The following is an 18,067-nucleotide window of genomic DNA, read 5'->3' as shown; positions in this document are numbered from 1 at the left end:
GACTTGCAATTATTTGCCCTGGACTTCTGCTTTCAGACGTAGTTAATTACTAAGTTATTATCCTATCCGATAATAATCCAATTCAGAGGCAATAATGTAACATAATACATTATTTTATATATGTTATATATTTATATACAACCGGCCCTTTGAGTGCAACCTTTATGCGAATGTGGCCTGCGATGACGGTGCCGTGGACAGAGATGGGAAGACATCGTGGACATTCAGTCTTAATGTGGAAACGACGTGGGAAGCGAGAAAGTATCCAGATGCTGAGAGCAATCAATACAGCATTCACTTTCACGTTGTTGTGGCGTGAGATGACCTAGGGTCAGCTTTTTGATAAGGTTTCTGACGGACGGACTAACTTGGCTCAAAACGTGCAACTTCGGATAAGCAAAGGTTCTTGTGGGAAACTGCGCTTGTAGGACCAGTAAGAAGCGGAGGAGATGATGTAGAGCTTTAAGGCGCTTTAACAGGATACTTGCTCTCAGTTACAGCAAATTAATATCTCGTTTTTTTAGCATTAGATTTCAAAAAGCCAACGTTAATTCAGATCCAGGAAAAAAGAAGATGTAATCAGTGCTCTAGTTGATCAGTGGTCCATATATTTAGGCTAGAAAACAAAATCAACTGAACCACAAGACCATTCATAAAGAGATCAAATAATACTTAAAAAATAGACGTTTTAAATGCAGCAAAAAGTGTCAATCAATCAATCAATCAATCAATCAATCAATCAATCAATCAATCAATCAATCAATCAATGTTTATTTATAGCCCCATATCACAAATGTTACATTTGTCTCAGTGGACTTCACAGTGTGTACAGAATATCAGTATGACAATACGACACCCTCTGTCCTTAGACCCTCTGTCCTTAGACCCTCTGTCCTCAGACCCTCTGTCCTTATATCCTCTGTCCTCAGACCCTCTGTCCTCAGGCCCTCTGTCCTTAGACCCTCTGTCCTCAGACCCTCTGTCCTTAGACCCTCTGTCCTCAGACCCTCTGTCCTTAGACCCTCTGTCCTTAGACCCTCTGTCCTCAGACCTCAGACCCTCACATCGTACAAGGAAACACTTCCGGAGAAACCCCACAGTTTAAAGGGAACATGGAGAAACCTCAGGGAGAGCAGCAGAGGAGGGATCCCTCTCCCAGGACGGACAGACTGCAATAGATGCCGTGTGTGAATCCAAGAGATAATACATTTGCAACATAGGTAGTCCAGATGTTTGGAAATGCATGTGTGTATAATAGGAAGATGACTCCACGAGGATATCCATCGGGACCGATGATCCAGGACCACAGCCTAGCATAGTTAGATGGTCTCAGGAAAAGCAGCATTGAAACATCTTCAAGTTTTATTTATATAGCACATTTAAAAGCGATGTTTGGTCGAGCCAAAGTGCAGTAGATGTAGTAAAAAGTCATTACTGCGAGAAAAGCCCAAACCCTTTTCCTCTAAAGGCAACTTTGTTTTGATTTCAAGTTCATCCTCCAAATACAGCAGCACTGCTCCCTGAACCCAGAGATGTGTGTGAGCACGGCGAGGTGTGTGTGTGTGTGTGTGTGTGTGTGTGTGTGTGTGTGTGTGTGTGTGCACTGGCAAAGCGTTTCTGCAGCTCTTTTGTGCAGCGCCCCTTCCAAACCACGGCACACTTCAGGTCCAGTCCTCCGAAGGGAACCTGGAAGATTGGGGTTAGACACCGGGCCACACAACACATCACTGTGCCGAGGTCAAACCCATCAAATCATCGCTGGGCGGGGGTTTGGGGGGGGGGGGGGGTTCGGAGCCCATTTCCTGACACGTTGGGGCTTGTGGGTTTCAGAGATAACATTAGAAAGATGGGGCCGTGCCGTCGTCAGGCAACAGCTCTGCAGCATCCTCGCAGTCTCAAACCGTCAAGACGACACTCAGGTTATTTAAAGGAGGATGATTAATGTGTTGGGAAATGGCAAGCACCTGCCCAGTGTGGGTGTGTGTGTGGGTGTAAGCACATGCACAAATATGTGTGTGTGTGTGTGTGTACACGTGTTTTGCTTTTTTTGCATATCTTTTGTGTGCATTTTCACACACATACTGTCCTGCTCGTGTGTGTGTGTGTGTGTGTGTGTGTGTGTGTGTGTGTGTGTGTGTGTGTGTGTGTGTGTGTGTGTGTGTGTGTGTGTGTGTGTGTGTGTGTGTGTGTGTGTGTGTGTGTGTGTGTGTGTGTGTGTGTGTGTGTGTGTGTGTGTGTGTGTGTGTGTGTGTGTGTGTGTGTGTGTGTGTGTGTGTGTGTGTGTGTGTGTGTGTGTGTGTGTGTGTGTGTGTGTGTGTGTGTGTGTGTGTATTGCGCTGACTGGGCCGGTGTGCTGGCAATTAGAAAAACCACCAGTGGCAAGGTGCACATTAATCATGTTCCTCAGCTGAAAGAGAGAAATGGGGCGGAGATGGGGGGAAGAGGAGGAGGAGGAGGAGGAGGAGGAGGAGGAGGAGGAGGAAGAATAATGAGCGGCTGTGTCTGAGGTATTCAGAGCCGGGCGCTCGCACGGTGTGCTCTGACATGGCGTTGGAAGCATTCATGAATAAGCAAGGTCATGACAATAGGCCCGAATCCACCGGGCGGAGAGAAGCAGGTTTATCAATCTCTACTTCCTCCGCGGGGACGACTTCAGCTCAGGAGTGTGACACACTTTCATTGTTCCTCCATCGTGTACAGCGTCGTGCGGGGACCGGTGGGCTGTTCCCGGCTGCCAGAGAACCATATCGGGGACAGCCTCACTTGTGTGGCAACCGGTTTAAGGCTCGGTTGCCGGAGTAACCTCTTAAAGGTGGGAAAGAAAAGGAGAGAGGATTAACAAAGTGGGCGGGACTAAGTGGTTTAATGGTTAATTGATAGAATATCTAATTGAGAATTAAAATATGTGTTCGATGGAGCCTGCATCCTAATGTTTAAACTTTGATTATTGTGTGGCTGGGATTCAAAACCGTTTCCTTTCTGTTCCTGTGAAATCCGACGAACCCAAACACGCTCTCCGACGACACGGGCATTTCCAATAAGCAGCACAACAACAACAACAACAACAACAACAACATACATATTGAATAGCAACAGCACTCGTCACACTGAGACAAAGCACCAGTGCAGACGTATAGGTTTGAGAGGGAAAGCAGGAATTCCAGGACGATGAAATCCTCTCTGACTGATGCCCTTGAGCAAAGCGCCTTCTTTACATAACAACCAGGGCCGCTCTGACCAAGTTTTCTTTTGTTTTACAGATGCATGATCGCTGACGAGGTAAGCCCACACAACGCTGGCTCAGGAAATCTACTTCTCCCCAAAACATGAACGTGGGACTTCGCTGCATGCCGTCCACATTAATTTGTCAGCCCGGCGCAGCACTCCCACCGGGCTAATCGCTTTGGACACGAGAATCCTTCGGAGGCCGTATTACTCTTGGGCCGCACATCAGCCCCGGCCGCCGCACAATTGACTTGTTGTTCTTTCCCCTCCGCCGCGTCCAGATGGGTCTCGGGAAGACGGTGCAAGCCATCGCCGTTGCGTGCGCCTACAGGAAGGAGTGGCCCCTGCTGGTGGTGGTGCCCTCGTCCCTGAAGTATCCGTGGATCGAGGAGCTGGAGAGGTGGATCCCCGAGCTGCAGCCTGGAGACATCAACCTGGTGGAGAACAAGAGCCACACCATGTAGGTCACGGCGGCACAACAGGATATGATATTGCTTCTTTGGACAGGGATCAGATATCACGAGGTCTGCCGCAATACGACTGCATTCAATCTCGAGGCCTGCGGTCGATAGGAGACGATATCATATCACTTACATCCACTCGCTTCCACCGTTTCATTACAGGGCGAGTAAACGTTCCTGATGATGTGATCTATCCTTGTTTTAGCTTTGCATCCAGATTATTGGATCTATTTTATTGGATCTATCCCGATCAATATATCATTACGCACCTAGCAGGTCGTCTCCTTTCACCTTCATCCCTCCAAGCGACCTTAGCCAGGCTAAACAAACAAATAATAAGGGGTAGTTAAATCTGCATTAAGTGTTTTTTTGGCCTTTAATCAATCCGTTAATGTTTTGCTCCATTTCGGAAAAATAACCCTTTACTTTGTCATGCAGACTTTGTGGTAGTTCGGTTTAAGAGAATCAGTGTTTTGCTAGAATATATATATATAGTGGATTGTCTGGTTCACACGCACGATTCATTTCCAATCGGCACCTCATCTCTATACTTGACATTGGATTTGGGGAACAGTTTAATATCGGCAACGTGAGGAAGTCTAACTTTTTATGAGGTCAAAAAGTTGAACCTTGAGGGAAATATGCTGGATTTAATACGCATAGTGGGAACAAGCAGCTGTATTATTACTTACTTTGGTTAAAGGTCACATCTATAATATGTCTTTAAATGCATAACTTTTAAATATTATTTAAATCTCTGAAATGAAATTTAAATTTGTAAGTACGTGCATATTTGTTGTCCACGAAAGAGACATCACAATTAAAACAGCAAAGGTTAGACGGGAATATTAAAGTATTATATCAGGCGGCACAACAGTATATTTTAATAATTACTTTAAGGTACATTTCTTCACGTTATGGATAAGGACACATTCGCAGATTCAGACCCACAGATTTTAAACGCTCACAGATAATTTAAACCACGTACATAATCCTGTGGATCGTGTTCATCGTTCATAGCGAGAGAAACATCATTTGGACTAAAGTGGAAGTTGTGGTAGTGTCCTTCTTCGTCTTCGTCTTCGTCTTCTTCTCCTTCTCCGTCTTCGTCTCCTCCTTCTTCTTCGTCTTCTCCTTCTCCTCCTTCTCCTCCTTCTCCTCCTTCTCCTCCTTCTCCTTCTTCTTCTTCGTCTTCTTCTCCGTCTTCTTCTCCGTCTTCTTCTTCTTCTTCTTCGTCTTCGTCTTCTTCTTCTTCTTCTTCTTCTTCTTCTTCTTCTTCTTCTTCTTCTTCTTCTTCTTCTTCTTCTTCTTCTTCTTCGCATGCGGTAATAATTGACCTAAAGAGAAGGAATAACCACGCTCTGTGATGGACAGAGAAGTTCTGCCTGACACTTTAATCTGAAAGTGTCCCCGGGTGTCAGGAGTCAGCCGGCCGATGTCTGACAGCGCTGACAGACAAATCATGTCAACGCCGCGTCTGCAATATTGCTGGAGGAATGTTTTGTGTAAAAAATGCTGCGGTGGAGAAAAGCGTCTCATATTCACAGCTGCTTGTATTGATTCAGCGCCGTCACAATGTACACTTCTTTATCAGCTCAACTTTCCCCCAGTTTCGTCCTGGTTGTATTTTTGAATGAAACTTTTCTCTATCTGTGACTTGGAGGGAAAGAAAGTCCTCAGCACCTCGCATCGCGGAGAGAGGTGGTGAACGCCTTGCGGGGGAGACGTGTCCTTGAGCCGGGATGTGTTAATGACTGAACAGGGAGGCACGGGAAAGAATTATGCAGCGCGTCCTCTCGGTATTTTGCTTCTTTTGTAGAACATGAATGGCACCTTATTTCAGCTCGGGAAGTGTGTGTGCGGTGAAGGCGATGAATTAAAATCACGACAGATGCCGGAGAGTTTTTGATTTCTTCAGAGTTTCATGTTCGCTCGTTTGTTTGTCCGCGACTCTGTAGCCGCGTGTTTGTGTTGAGACGTAAAAGCGGAACATGCAATACAGCTAAGGAATGCATTTCTTAAGCAGGAGAGCCCAAGTTTGTGTCCTTTGTGTTCACATTCTCAAGTCCACACGCCAGAAGTGAATAAAACACGAGAATATGTGAACGGATGTTGTATTTACTCCTAGCTGTTGACACACAGTGTGAAAGGTGGAAGAACTACCGTGGCAGTTCAAAGGCTGAGGTTGCCTTGTATCTGCATGCTGTGAGACGGTGTGTGTTAACACCTGATTCATATTTTTCGGCATTGAAACAGCAAACAGATCATTGCAGCATTACCCATAATCCCCTCTGTTTCAGCCCTGTTTCCAAAGTGCTGATTCTCTGTCTGTTACTTCAGATGAAAATAAGCAGCCCCTCCCCCACGCCCCTCTGAGAGAGGTTTGGTTACAAAGAACTCAATGGAGCTCTAGAGGAGATTCAGGTGATAAGGAGGGGGGGGGGGTTACCTTGGTTGCTGATTGGCTAATGGTTACTCAAGACGAAACATCGTTATGACATCATAAAGTGGCCAAAATCTGATCAGCTCGTTTTCAGACAGGTTTTTATAGAAATGGATCAAAAAGAGAGAAAATCTTTGTTCCTGAAACTTTCAGAGTCTCTTTCCACAGAGGGGACACATGTTGATGTAGAAGAGACATGGAGAAGAGGGGACACATGTTGATGTAGAAGAGACATGAAGAAGAGGGGACACATGTTGATGTAGAAGAGACATGAAGAAGAGGGGACACATGTTGATGTAGAAGAGACATGGAGAAGAGGGGACACATGTTGATGTAGAAGAGACATGGAGAAGAGGGGACACATGTTGATGTAGAAGAGACATGGAAGAAGAGGGGACACATGTTGATGTAGAAGAGACATGAAGAAGAGGGGACACATGTTGATGTAGAAGAGAACATGAAGAAGAGGGGACACATGTTGATGTAGAAGAGACATGAAGAAGAGGGGACACATGTTGATGTAGAAGAGACATGAAGAAGAGGGGACACATGTTGATGTAGAAGAGACATGAGAAGAGGGGACACATGTTGATGTAGAAGAGACATGAAGAAGAGGGGACACATGTTGATGTAGAAGAGACATGGAAGAAGAGGGGACACATGTTGATGTAGAAGAGACATGGAGAAGAGGGGACACATGTTGATGTAGAAGAGACATGAAGAAGAGGGGACACATGTTGATGTAGAAAGAGACATGGAGAAGAGGGGACACATGTTGATGTAGAAGAGAGATGAAGAAGAGGGGACACATGTTGATGTAGAAGAGACATGAGAAGAGGGGACACATGTTGATGTAGAAGAGACATGGAGAAGAGGGGACACATGTTGATGTAGAAGAGACATGGAGAAGAGGGGACACATGTTGATGTAGAAGAGACATGAAGAAGAGGGGACACATGTTGATGTAGAAGAGACATGAAGAAGAGGGGACACATGTTGATGTAGAAGAGACATGAGGAAGAGGGGACACATGTTGATGTAGAAGAGACATGGGAGAAGAGGGGACACATGTTGATGTAGAAGAGACATGGAGAAGAGGGGACACATGTTGATGTAGAAGAGACATGAAGAAGAGGGGACACATGTTGATGTAGAAGAGACATGAGAAGAGGGGACACATGTTGATGTAGAAGAGACATGAAGAAGAGGGGACACATGTTGATGTAGAAGAGACATGAAGAAGAGGGGACACATGTTGATGTAGAAGAGACATGGAGAAGAGGGGACACATGTTGATGTAGAAGAGACATGGAGAAGAGGGGACACATGTTGATGTAGAAGAGACATGGAGAAGAGGGGACACATGTTGATGTAGAAGAGACATGAAGAAGAGGGGACACATGTTGATGTAGAAGAGACATGAAGAAGAGGGGACACATGTTGATGTAGAAGAGACATGAAGAAGAGGGGACACATGTTGATGTAGAAGAGACATGAAGAAGAGGGGACACATGTTGATGTAGAAGAGACATGGAGAAGAGGGGACACATGTTGATGTAGAAGAGACATGAAGAAGAGGGGACACATGTTGATGTAGAAGAGACATGAAGAAGAGGGACACATGTTGATGTAGAAGAGACATGAAGAAGAGGGACACATGTTGATGTAGAAGAGACATGGAGAAGAGGGGACACATGTTGATGTAGAAGAGACATGAAGAAGAGGGGACACATGTTGATGTAGAAGAGACATGAAGAAGAGGGGACACATGTTGATGTAGAAGAGACATGAAGAAGAGGGGACACATGTTGATGTAGAAGAGACATGAAGAAGAGGGGACACATGTTGATGTAGAAGAGACATGGAGAAGAGGGGACACATGTTGATGTAGAAGAGACATGAAGAAGAGGGGACACATGTTGATGTAGAAGAGACATGGAGAAGAGGGGACACATGTTGATGTAGAAGAGACATGAGAAGAGGGGACACATGTTGATGTAGAAGAGACATGAAGAAGAGGGGACACATGTTGATGTAGAAGAGACATGAAGAAGAGGGGACACATGTTGATGTAGAAGAGACATGGAGAAGAGGGGACACATGTTGATGTAGAAGAGACATGAAGAAGAGGGGACACATGTTGATGTAGAAGAGACATGAAGAAGAGGGGACACATGTTGATGTAGAAGAGACATGAGAAGAGGGGACACATGTTGATGTAGAAGAGACATGAAGAAGAGGGGACACATGTTGATGTAGAAGAGACATGAAGAAGAGGGGACACATGTTGATGTAGAAGAGACATGAAGAAGAGGGGACACATGTTGATGTAGAAGAGACATGAAGAAGAGGGGACACATGTTGATGTAGAAGAGACATGGAGAAGAGGGGACACATGTTGATGTAGAAGAGACATGAAGAAGAGGGGACACATGTTGATGTAGAAGAGACATGAAGAAGAGGGGACACATGTTGATGTAGAAGAGACATGAAGAAGAGGGGACACATGTTGATGTAGAAGAGACATGAAGAAGAGGGGACACATGTTGATGTAGAAGAGACATGAAGAAGAGGGGACACATGTTGATGTAGAAGAGACATGAAGAAGAGGGGACACATGTTGATGTAGAAGAGACATGAGAAGAGGGGACACATGTTGATGTAGAAGAGACATGAAGAAGAGGGGACACATGTTGATGTAGAAGAGACATGAAGAAGAGGGGACACATGTTGATGTAGAAGAGACATGAAGAAGAGGGGACACATGTTGATGTAGAAGAGACATGGAGAAGAGGGGACACATGTTGATGTAGAAGAGACATGGAGAAGAGGGGACACATGTTGATGTAGAAGAGACATGGAGAAGAGGGGACACATGTTGATGTAGAAGAGACATGAAGAAGAGGGGACACATGTTGATGTAGAAGAGACATGGAAGAAGAGGGGACACATGTTGATGTAGAAGAGACATGAAGAAGAGGGGACACATGTTGATGTAGAAGAGACATGAAGAAGAGGGGACACATGTTGATGTAGAAGAGACATGGAGAAGAGGGGACACATGTTGATGTAGAAGAGACATGAAGAAGAGGGGACACATGTTGATGTAGAAGAGACATGGAGAAGAGGGGACACATGTTGATGTAGAAGAGACATGAAGAAGAGGGGACACATGTTGATGTAGAAGAGACATGAAGAAGAGGGGACACATGTTGATGTAGAAGAGACATGAAGAAGAGGGGACACATGTTGATGTAGAAGAGACATGGAAGAAGAGGGGACACATGTTGATGTAGAAGAGACATGGAGAAGAGGGGACACATGTTGATGTAGAAGAGACATGGAAGAAGAGGGGACACATGTTGATGTAGAAGAGACATGAAGAAGAGGGGACACATGTTGATGTAGAGGAGACATGAAGAAGAGGGGACACATGTTGATGTAGAAGAGACAGTGAAGAAGAGGGGACACATGTTGATGTAGAAGAGACATGAGAAGAGGGGACACATGTTGATGTAGAAGAGACATGAAGAAGAGGGGACACATGTTGATGTAGAAGAGACATGGAGAAGAGGGGACACATGTTGATGGAGAAGAGAGGACACATGTTGATGTAGAAGAGACATGAAGAAGAGGGGACACATGTTGATGTAGAAGGAGACATGAAGAAGAGGGGACACATGTTGATGTAGAAGAGACATGAAGAAGAGGGGACACATGTTGATGTAGAAGAGACATGGAGAAGAGGGGACACATGTTGATGTAGAAGAGACATGGAAGAAGAGGGGACACATGTTGATGTAGAAGAGACATGGAGAAGAGGGGACACATGTTGATGTAGAAGAGACATGGAGAAGAGGGGACACATGTTGATGTAGAAGAGACATGAGAAGGGGGGACACATGTTGATGTAGAAGAGACATGGAGAAGAGGGGACACATGTTGATGTAGAAGAGACATGGAGAAGAGGGGACACATGTTGATGTAGAAGAGACATGAAGAAGAGGGGACACATGTTGATGTGGAAGAGACATGAAGAAGAGGGGACACATGTTGATGTAGAAGAGACATGAAGAAGAGGGGACACATGTTGATGTGGAAGAGACATGAAGAAGAGGGGACACATGTTGATGTAGAAGAGACATGAGAAGAGGGGACACATGTTGATGTAGAAGAGACATGAAGAAGAGGGGACACATGTTGATGTAGAAGAGACATGGAGAAGAGGGGACACATGTTGATGGAGAAGTGGGTTTTGCACAATAGGTGACCTTCCATGTGTTCCTGCAGGGGCATCAGCAGCAGCAAGGTGACGGTGCTGGGTTACGGCCTCCTTACTACAGATGCTCGCCCCCTGGTGGAGGCTCTGAACCGGCAGAGGTTCGCCGTGGTCGTGGTGGACGAGTCGCATTACCTCAAGTCCAGGAACGCAGCGCGAACAAAGATCCTGGCGCCTCTCATCCAGAGCACCAAGCGGGCCATCCTGCTCACTGGGACTCCTGCTCTGGGTCGGCCTGAGGAGGTAAGACCGTCTGATTAAAGGACACTTGACAGGTGTCTCATGGGAAATGCCTGTTATGCAGATGTGGGAAGTAGTGGAGTACAAATACTTCCTTACTGTACTTAAGTACATGTTTCTGGTATCAGTACTCCACGACGACTTTTTACTTTGACTTCTTACATTTTGAACCCAAATACCTGTACTTTCTACTTCTCACATGTTGAACTCAAATACCTGTACTTTCTACTTCTTACATGTTGAACTCAAATACCTGTACTTTCTACTTCTTACATGTTGAACTCAAATACCTGTACTTTCTACTTCTCACATGTTGAACTGAAATACCTGAACTTTCTACTTCTTACATGTTGAACTCAAATACCTGTACTTTCTACTTCTCACATGTTTAACACAAATACCTGTACTTTCTACTTCTTACATGTTGAACTCAAATACCTGTACTTTCTACTTCTTACATGTTGAACCCAAATACCTGTACTTTCTACTTCTTACATGTTGAACTCAAATACCTGTACTTTCTACTTCTCACATGTTGAACCCAAATACCTGTACTTTCTACTTCTTACACGTTGAACTCAAATACCTGTACTTTCTACTTCTTACATGTTGAACTCAAATACCTGTACTTTCTACTTCTCACATGTTGAACCCAAATACCTGTACTTTCTACTTCTTACACGTTGAACTCAAATACCTGTACTTTCTACTTCTTACATGTTGAACTCAAATACCTGTACTTTCTACTTCTTACATGTTGAACCCAAATACCTGTACTTTCTACTTCTTACATGTTGAACACAAATACCTGTACTTTCTACTTCTTACATGTTGAACCCAAATACCTGTACTTTCTACTTCTTACATGTTGAACACAAATACCTGTACTTTCTACTTCTTACATGTTGAACACAAATACCTGTACTTTCTACTTCTTACATGTTGAACCCAAATACCTGTACTTTCTACTTCTTACATGTTGAACTCAAATACCTGTACTTTCTACTTCTTACATGTTGAACCCAAATACCTGTACTTTCTACTTCTTACATGTTGAACCCAAATACCTGTACTTTCTACTTCTTACATGTTGAACTCAAATACCTGTACTTTCTACTTCTTACATGTTGAACCCAAATACCTGTACTTTCTACTTCTTACATGTTGAACCCAAATACCTGTACTTTCTACTTCTTACATGTTGAACTCAAATACCTGTACTTTCTACTTCTTACATGTTGAACCCAAATACCTGTACTTTCTACTTCTTACATGTTGAACTCAAATACCTGTACTTTCTACTTCTTACATGTTGAACCCAAATACCTGTACTTTCTACTTCTCACATGTTGAACCCAAATACCTGTACTTTCTACTTCTTACATGTTGAACACAAATACCTGTACTTTCTACTTCTTACACGTTGAACTCAAATACCTGTACTTTCTACTTCTTACACGTTGAACTCAAATACCTGTACTTTCTACTTCTTACACGTTGAACTCAAATACCTGTACTTTCTACTTCTTACATGTTGAACACAAATACCTATACTTTCTACTTCTTACATGTTGAACTCAAATACATGTACTTTCTACTTCTTACACGTTGAACTCAAATACCTGTACTTTCTACTTCTTACATGTTGAACACAAATACCTGTACTTTCTACTTCTTACATGTTGAACACAAATACCTGTACTTTCTACTTCTTACATGTTGAACTCAAATACATGTACTTTCTACTTCTTACACGTTGAACTCAAATACCTGTACTTTCTACTTCTTACACGTTGAACTCAAATACCTGTACTTTCTACTTCTTACATGTTGAACACAAATACCTGTACTTTCTACTTCTTACATGTTGAGCCCAAATACCTGTACTTTCTACTTCTTACATGTTGAACACAAATACCTGTACTTTCTACTTCTTACATGTTGAACACAAATACCTGTACTTTCTACTTCTCACATGTTGAACCCAAATACCTGTACTTTCTACTTCTTACATGTTGAACCCCAATACCTGTACTTTCTACTTCTTACATGTTGAACTCAAATACCTGTACTTTCTACTTGTTACATGTTGAACCCAAATACCTGTACTTTCTACTTCTCACATGTTGAACACAAATACCTGTACTTTCTACTTCTCACATGTTGAACTCAAATACCTGTATTTTCTACTTCTCACATGTTGAACACAAATACCTGTACTTTCTACTTCTCACATGTTGAACACAAATACCTGTACTTTCTACTTCTCACATGTTGAACTCAAATACCTGTACTTTCTACTTCTCACATGTTGAACTCAAATACCTGTACTTTCTACTTCTTACATGTTGAACCCAAATACCTGTACTTTCTACTTCTCACATGTTGAACACAAATACCTGTACTTTCTACTTCTTACATGTTGAACCCCAATACCTGTACTTTCTACTTCTTACATGTTGAACTCAAATACCTGTACTTTCTACTTGTTACATGTTGAACCCAAATACCTGTACTTTCTACTTCTCACATGTTGAACACAAATACCTGTACTTTCTACTTCTCACATGTTGAACTCAAATACCTGTATTTTCTACTTCTCACATGTTGAACTCAAATACATGTACTTTCTACTTCTTACACGTTGAACTCAAATACCTGTACTTTCTACTTCTTACACGTTGAACTCAAATACCTGTACTTTCTACTTCTTACATGTTGAACACAAATACCTGTACTTTCTACTTCTTACATGTTGAGCCCAAATACCTGTACTTTCTACTTCTTACATGTTGAACACAAATACCTGTACTTTCTACTTCTTACATGTTGAACACAAATACCTGTACTTTCTACTTCTCACATGTTGAACCCAAATACCTGTACTTTCTACTTCTTACATGTTGAACCCAAATACCTGTACTTTCTACTTCTTACATGTTGAACTCAAATACCTGTACTTTCTACTTGTTACATGTTGAACCCAAATACCTGTACTTTCTACTTCTCACATGTTGAACACAAATACCTGTACTTTCTACTTCTCACATGTTGAACTCAAATACCTGTACTTTCTACTTCTCTCATTTTCCAAACAGCTGGTTCCTTTAGTCTGAATGTGTGTTGGTGCGTGGTCATTATTCTTTAGAGTCACTGCGTGCCTATTGGTTGGAACACGATCCGTGTATCCATCACTTCCTGGTCTTCTCTAAAGAAGAGGGACCAATGGAAACGTTGTCATGTTGCCGTTGGTCACCATGGAAACATTCATTAGCTAACAATGACATTATTGTTCTATTGATATAAAGGGAGGTCAGGTACTCTTTAAAGCAGCTGCTAGCTATGGGTACTTTTTACTGAAGTACACTTCAAAGTTCTTTACTTTCACTTGAGCAAAGAAGTTTAGTCAGTACTTCTACTTTTACACGAGTATCTGTACTTCTACTTGATTAAAGGATGTATGTACCTTTACCGTCTCTGCTGTTTTGGTGAATAATACATATTGAGAAGCTGCTTCCCTTCCCTACAACATGCACTTAGCTTTGATTTTCTGGACAGGAAGGAGAAATTCGGACAAATATACATAAGAAACCACATGCAGCAGATTAGAAGAATACTTCAAAAGGTGGTTCTGAGCCCACGCTGCTGAAGAAACATTATTAAGCTTCTCACGAAGGTGTTTTACATCGCAGCACAGGTAGATCGCCATGGTAACTTGCATCATTGCCGGTTACACTCTGATCCAACATATAAAAAAGCCAATTAACTCTCCCCGGCATCACTTATCCTCCAGAATCCCGTGGACTTATTTCAATAACCTTTGTTGCAAAAACTTGATTTACAAAACCCGGCGTGAACAGACACTGCACTGCAATAAATGAGACGAGTAATAAAAAGCGGCGCGCAGGGGAGGGGTGACTATTGAATTTAGAGACAATAAGAAGGGCTGTTCACAGGACAACAGTGTGCGGAGAGCGCCGGAGCCAATCCCCTCTCCATAATGATTTATCATATCACTTTTATGATACATCCAAGCAGTAGATTGCAGCCGTATTCCATCACTGCAGAAGATGAAGTGGACTCTGGGAATAGAAACAATGCGGTATCAATAAGACGCTGCATGCTGTCGCTGTACTGCAGGCACTGACACAGCGCTGGCTTCCACACCTACTTTCTCACAGCAGCTGCAATACATTCGTAATGGTCATAAGATCATTAGAGTGGCTGTAGTTAATGATACCATAACATATCTTCTCCCAATTGATTTTCATATTAACAACACATATTGTTTATGTGCCTCTCTGGTCGGCAGTAAGGCAGTGTACACATATAGGGCTTTTATTGTGAAAGGTTAACACGCTTTTAAAGGCTAATCGGGTTCCAATCTTAATACTGATGCTGTCACTATTCAAAAGCCATTACATTCAACATTTACTTCACAATGAGAAATGTATATCAAAATGTTACGTATCTGCGTGCCAGTATTTTGTCGCTGCTTTTAATTGAACTATTCATATTTTAGACTGCATTGTAACTTTTATCCATGTATTTTTCCTTAATGTTTATTTTATTAGCTTTTCTTTTTTAATGCTTAATGTCTTTCATTTTTTTTTTTTTGTAAAGCACTTTGAATTGCCTTGCGTTGAAAAGTGCTATATAAATAAACTTGCCTTGCCACTTTAAATAATCTTACATCACAATCTGGTACAGGTAAGGTTAAGATCTATACAATACAGTCAATATTAACGTAATGCTAAATGTGGTTTGATTTGGTCACATGACTACAGATGCCTCTCTATGTAAAGGCACTTTTTAATTATAATCTGATAACCAACTACTTTACTAGTCTGACATCATAGGTTCTGTTTTGACTACATTTAAGTATCTCTGCGAGACAAGACTCAGAAGCCCTCTGTCATCTATCTGCCACATTGCTGCGAGGAAAACTTAATTATTGCCTCGGCTCCATCATGATAATTACATGATGAGATTCAGGCAGCTAATTAATTCCAAAATAGAAACGAAAGATGTACTTATAAGAAATCTCGAGAAGGTGTTTCGTGGAGACAGTGCGTCTCCGTGTGTGTGTGTGTGTTATATACTGCGCATATGTGTGTGTGACACATGCCATCCTGTCTCTGCCATAGCCTGCCCGCAGTGTGGAGGTTCGTTTTTTAGATATCATCTCTCTCTCGGCTGCCACTAGAATCTGAAACTGAATATAACGTTTTATCATCCGCAGCATAAACCTGATAAGCCCTATCCCTGCCTGTGTGCCACTCTCCTCGCTGCCATCATTACTCACTGTGGCTCTGACATAGAGTTAGCACACAGCTCAGGGCATGCTGCACCGCTCATGATGTGTCCTCATTTCCACCCACCTATTATATCAACAGTGTGAGGGGGGAAATGCAAAGTTCCTGTTGAACAAGCACTGCATCTGGAATAGTGCTCTCACTGTGGCAGCTTGTTCAGATCACCTGGCTGATGATTACCTGTCATTACTTTATAAATTGCTGCAAATACTGAAAATTGTCAGGGATATGGTGAGTACACACAGACAGTGCTTTTGTGCATCCTGGTATGCACACACGCACTGTCCAGGTCGGGATTTTCACGGCGGTCATGACAGCCACGGCCGTCGTAGCCCCTCTGTCTGGCCGTTATGCCCCACAAATAATTGTGCGTCCTTCGGCCACCGTGGCCTTTGGGCGCCTCGCGCTGTTAAAAGTTGCTTTAAAAGCGTCGGAACAGGTTTCTGAACTGCGTTATGCTGCGTTCACAACGGACGCGATGCGAATACTAGCATTGCTCCAACCGCTGGAGTTTCACCGCGGCTGTCAGCTGTGCTTACTCCTGTCATTCAAACAGGACGCGCTGGAGAGGGGGCGGGGCTTATATCCATGTAAATACTGTGGTGGAAACCAACTACGACAACATTAACCTATGTTATCGATTTCATTGTAATACACGTTTCAAAATGATGCGAAGTAACTAAATACTGATAACGGTTAGTAAAAACCATGCTTTAATGCTTTGACAAGTGTGCAGACAAGACGGCATGCAAAACCTTTTAAAATGCGTGTTTTGTGAATGGAGATTGGATCGATCAGGCTAAACTAACGTTGTAGCTGCTCCGTCCACACTCACAACAACGTCCTAAAGACGGAATTAATCAGCGACTGTATTCGTCATGACACAGACAGCCTGTGGTTTGTAACTTTTGTCCAGTTTCTGAACAGATATGAGGAGCTGTGAGGAGTTGATTAAAGAGACACACACGCACACGCACACACACACGCACACACTTTTGCATTTCAAAGTATTGCTTGTTCATACAGTTGGATGTTGGAGCTTCACTGTGCACTGCTGAATGATGTGTGTGCAGAGTTTGACCCTTGAAGGCGGTTTCTTCTGCTCGGAAATGGAATATATTTGTTACATATTAATAGAATTTTTGATTTTTAGATTTCATTTCGGATTTTTGAATGGGAGAAGTAGTAGATGGAAAACATACCAAACACTAATTATTCAAAGTAAAGTATTTCATTTTATATACGGTAATACTAAGGAGGCATAGGCCTATAGGATGATACGATTATTGATATTAAAAAAGTGATTTGTTTTTTGACATTAGAAAGTGAAGTTATTTATTTGTAAGCTCCAAATCCAAATGTTTCCCTCAATGGCCTCTGTGCCCTGGCATGTGGCCAAATGACCTTGCCCCTAAAATGACGAAAATCCTAGCCTGCTGTCGACCCACTGTATGAAAAAGGCTCTTCAAAATGCCATACGTCCACTTGAGACAGCATCTCGTCAGTCTTTATGACGCAAAGATGACTCCATGTCCATGTCAGCAGTGATATAGCAGGAGGAGGTGGATTTTTATTTATCCATTTTTAATTTAATTTTCAAATCAGTTGAATTTCCTGGCTGCACCGCTGGTTGACCTGGTTAATTGGCACTGACACAGTTGCACAACACACAGGACTGTTCAACTAGGCTAAGGACAAGGGTATGACGGTATTATTTGCCTCTATCCTGAACAATCTTTAGCACAGAAAAAAATCTTGAGCACACAATGAAACATTTTGTGGATAGAAAATTGCATTGAGCTCGCAATGGAACATTTTTGAGCAAAGAAAAATACATTTAGCAAGCACATCAATTATATTTAGAAGAGAAATTGACTTGACTTGAGGATTCCTTGCTTGCTCAATATTTTTTTCTGTGCTCAAAATGTTTCATCGAGTGCTCAAGATAGAGGCACAATAATAACCGAGTGGACCTTGAATAAATTGCACACAAGATGCACATCAGTAGAGTAATCTTGGTCTGTGTATTCAGCCAAAGAAAGCTATTCTGAGTTAATGCGTGCAACTTTCAGAAACTAAAAGGTGAGAAGTTTACTTTAATGAC

The 18,067-nt window shown here is 42.6% G+C and overlaps 1 protein-coding gene across 1 annotated transcript in view; it reads left to right on the top strand.

Moving 5' to 3' along the window:
• Nucleotides 1–18,067, top strand: part of LOC117456287 (DNA annealing helicase and endonuclease ZRANB3-like) — a 50,150-nt gene that overhangs the window by 6,520 nt on the left and 25,563 nt on the right. Inside the window, exons 3-5 of the mRNA XM_034096112.2 lie at nt 3,261–3,279; nt 3,507–3,685; nt 10,420–10,651. Coding sequence (XP_033952003.1) covers nt 3,261–3,279; nt 3,507–3,685; nt 10,420–10,651 — 430 coding nt within the window. The remainder of the gene's footprint in view (nt 1–3,260; nt 3,280–3,506; nt 3,686–10,419; nt 10,652–18,067) is intronic.

Source organism: Pseudochaenichthys georgianus, chromosome 2, assembly GCF_902827115.2.
Source record: "Pseudochaenichthys georgianus chromosome 2, fPseGeo1.2, whole genome shotgun sequence".
NCBI lineage: Eukaryota > Metazoa > Chordata > Actinopteri > Perciformes > Channichthyidae > Pseudochaenichthys > Pseudochaenichthys georgianus.
The sequence above is the reverse complement of the archived record's forward strand: the minus strand, read 5'-3'. Positions and strand labels throughout refer to the sequence as shown.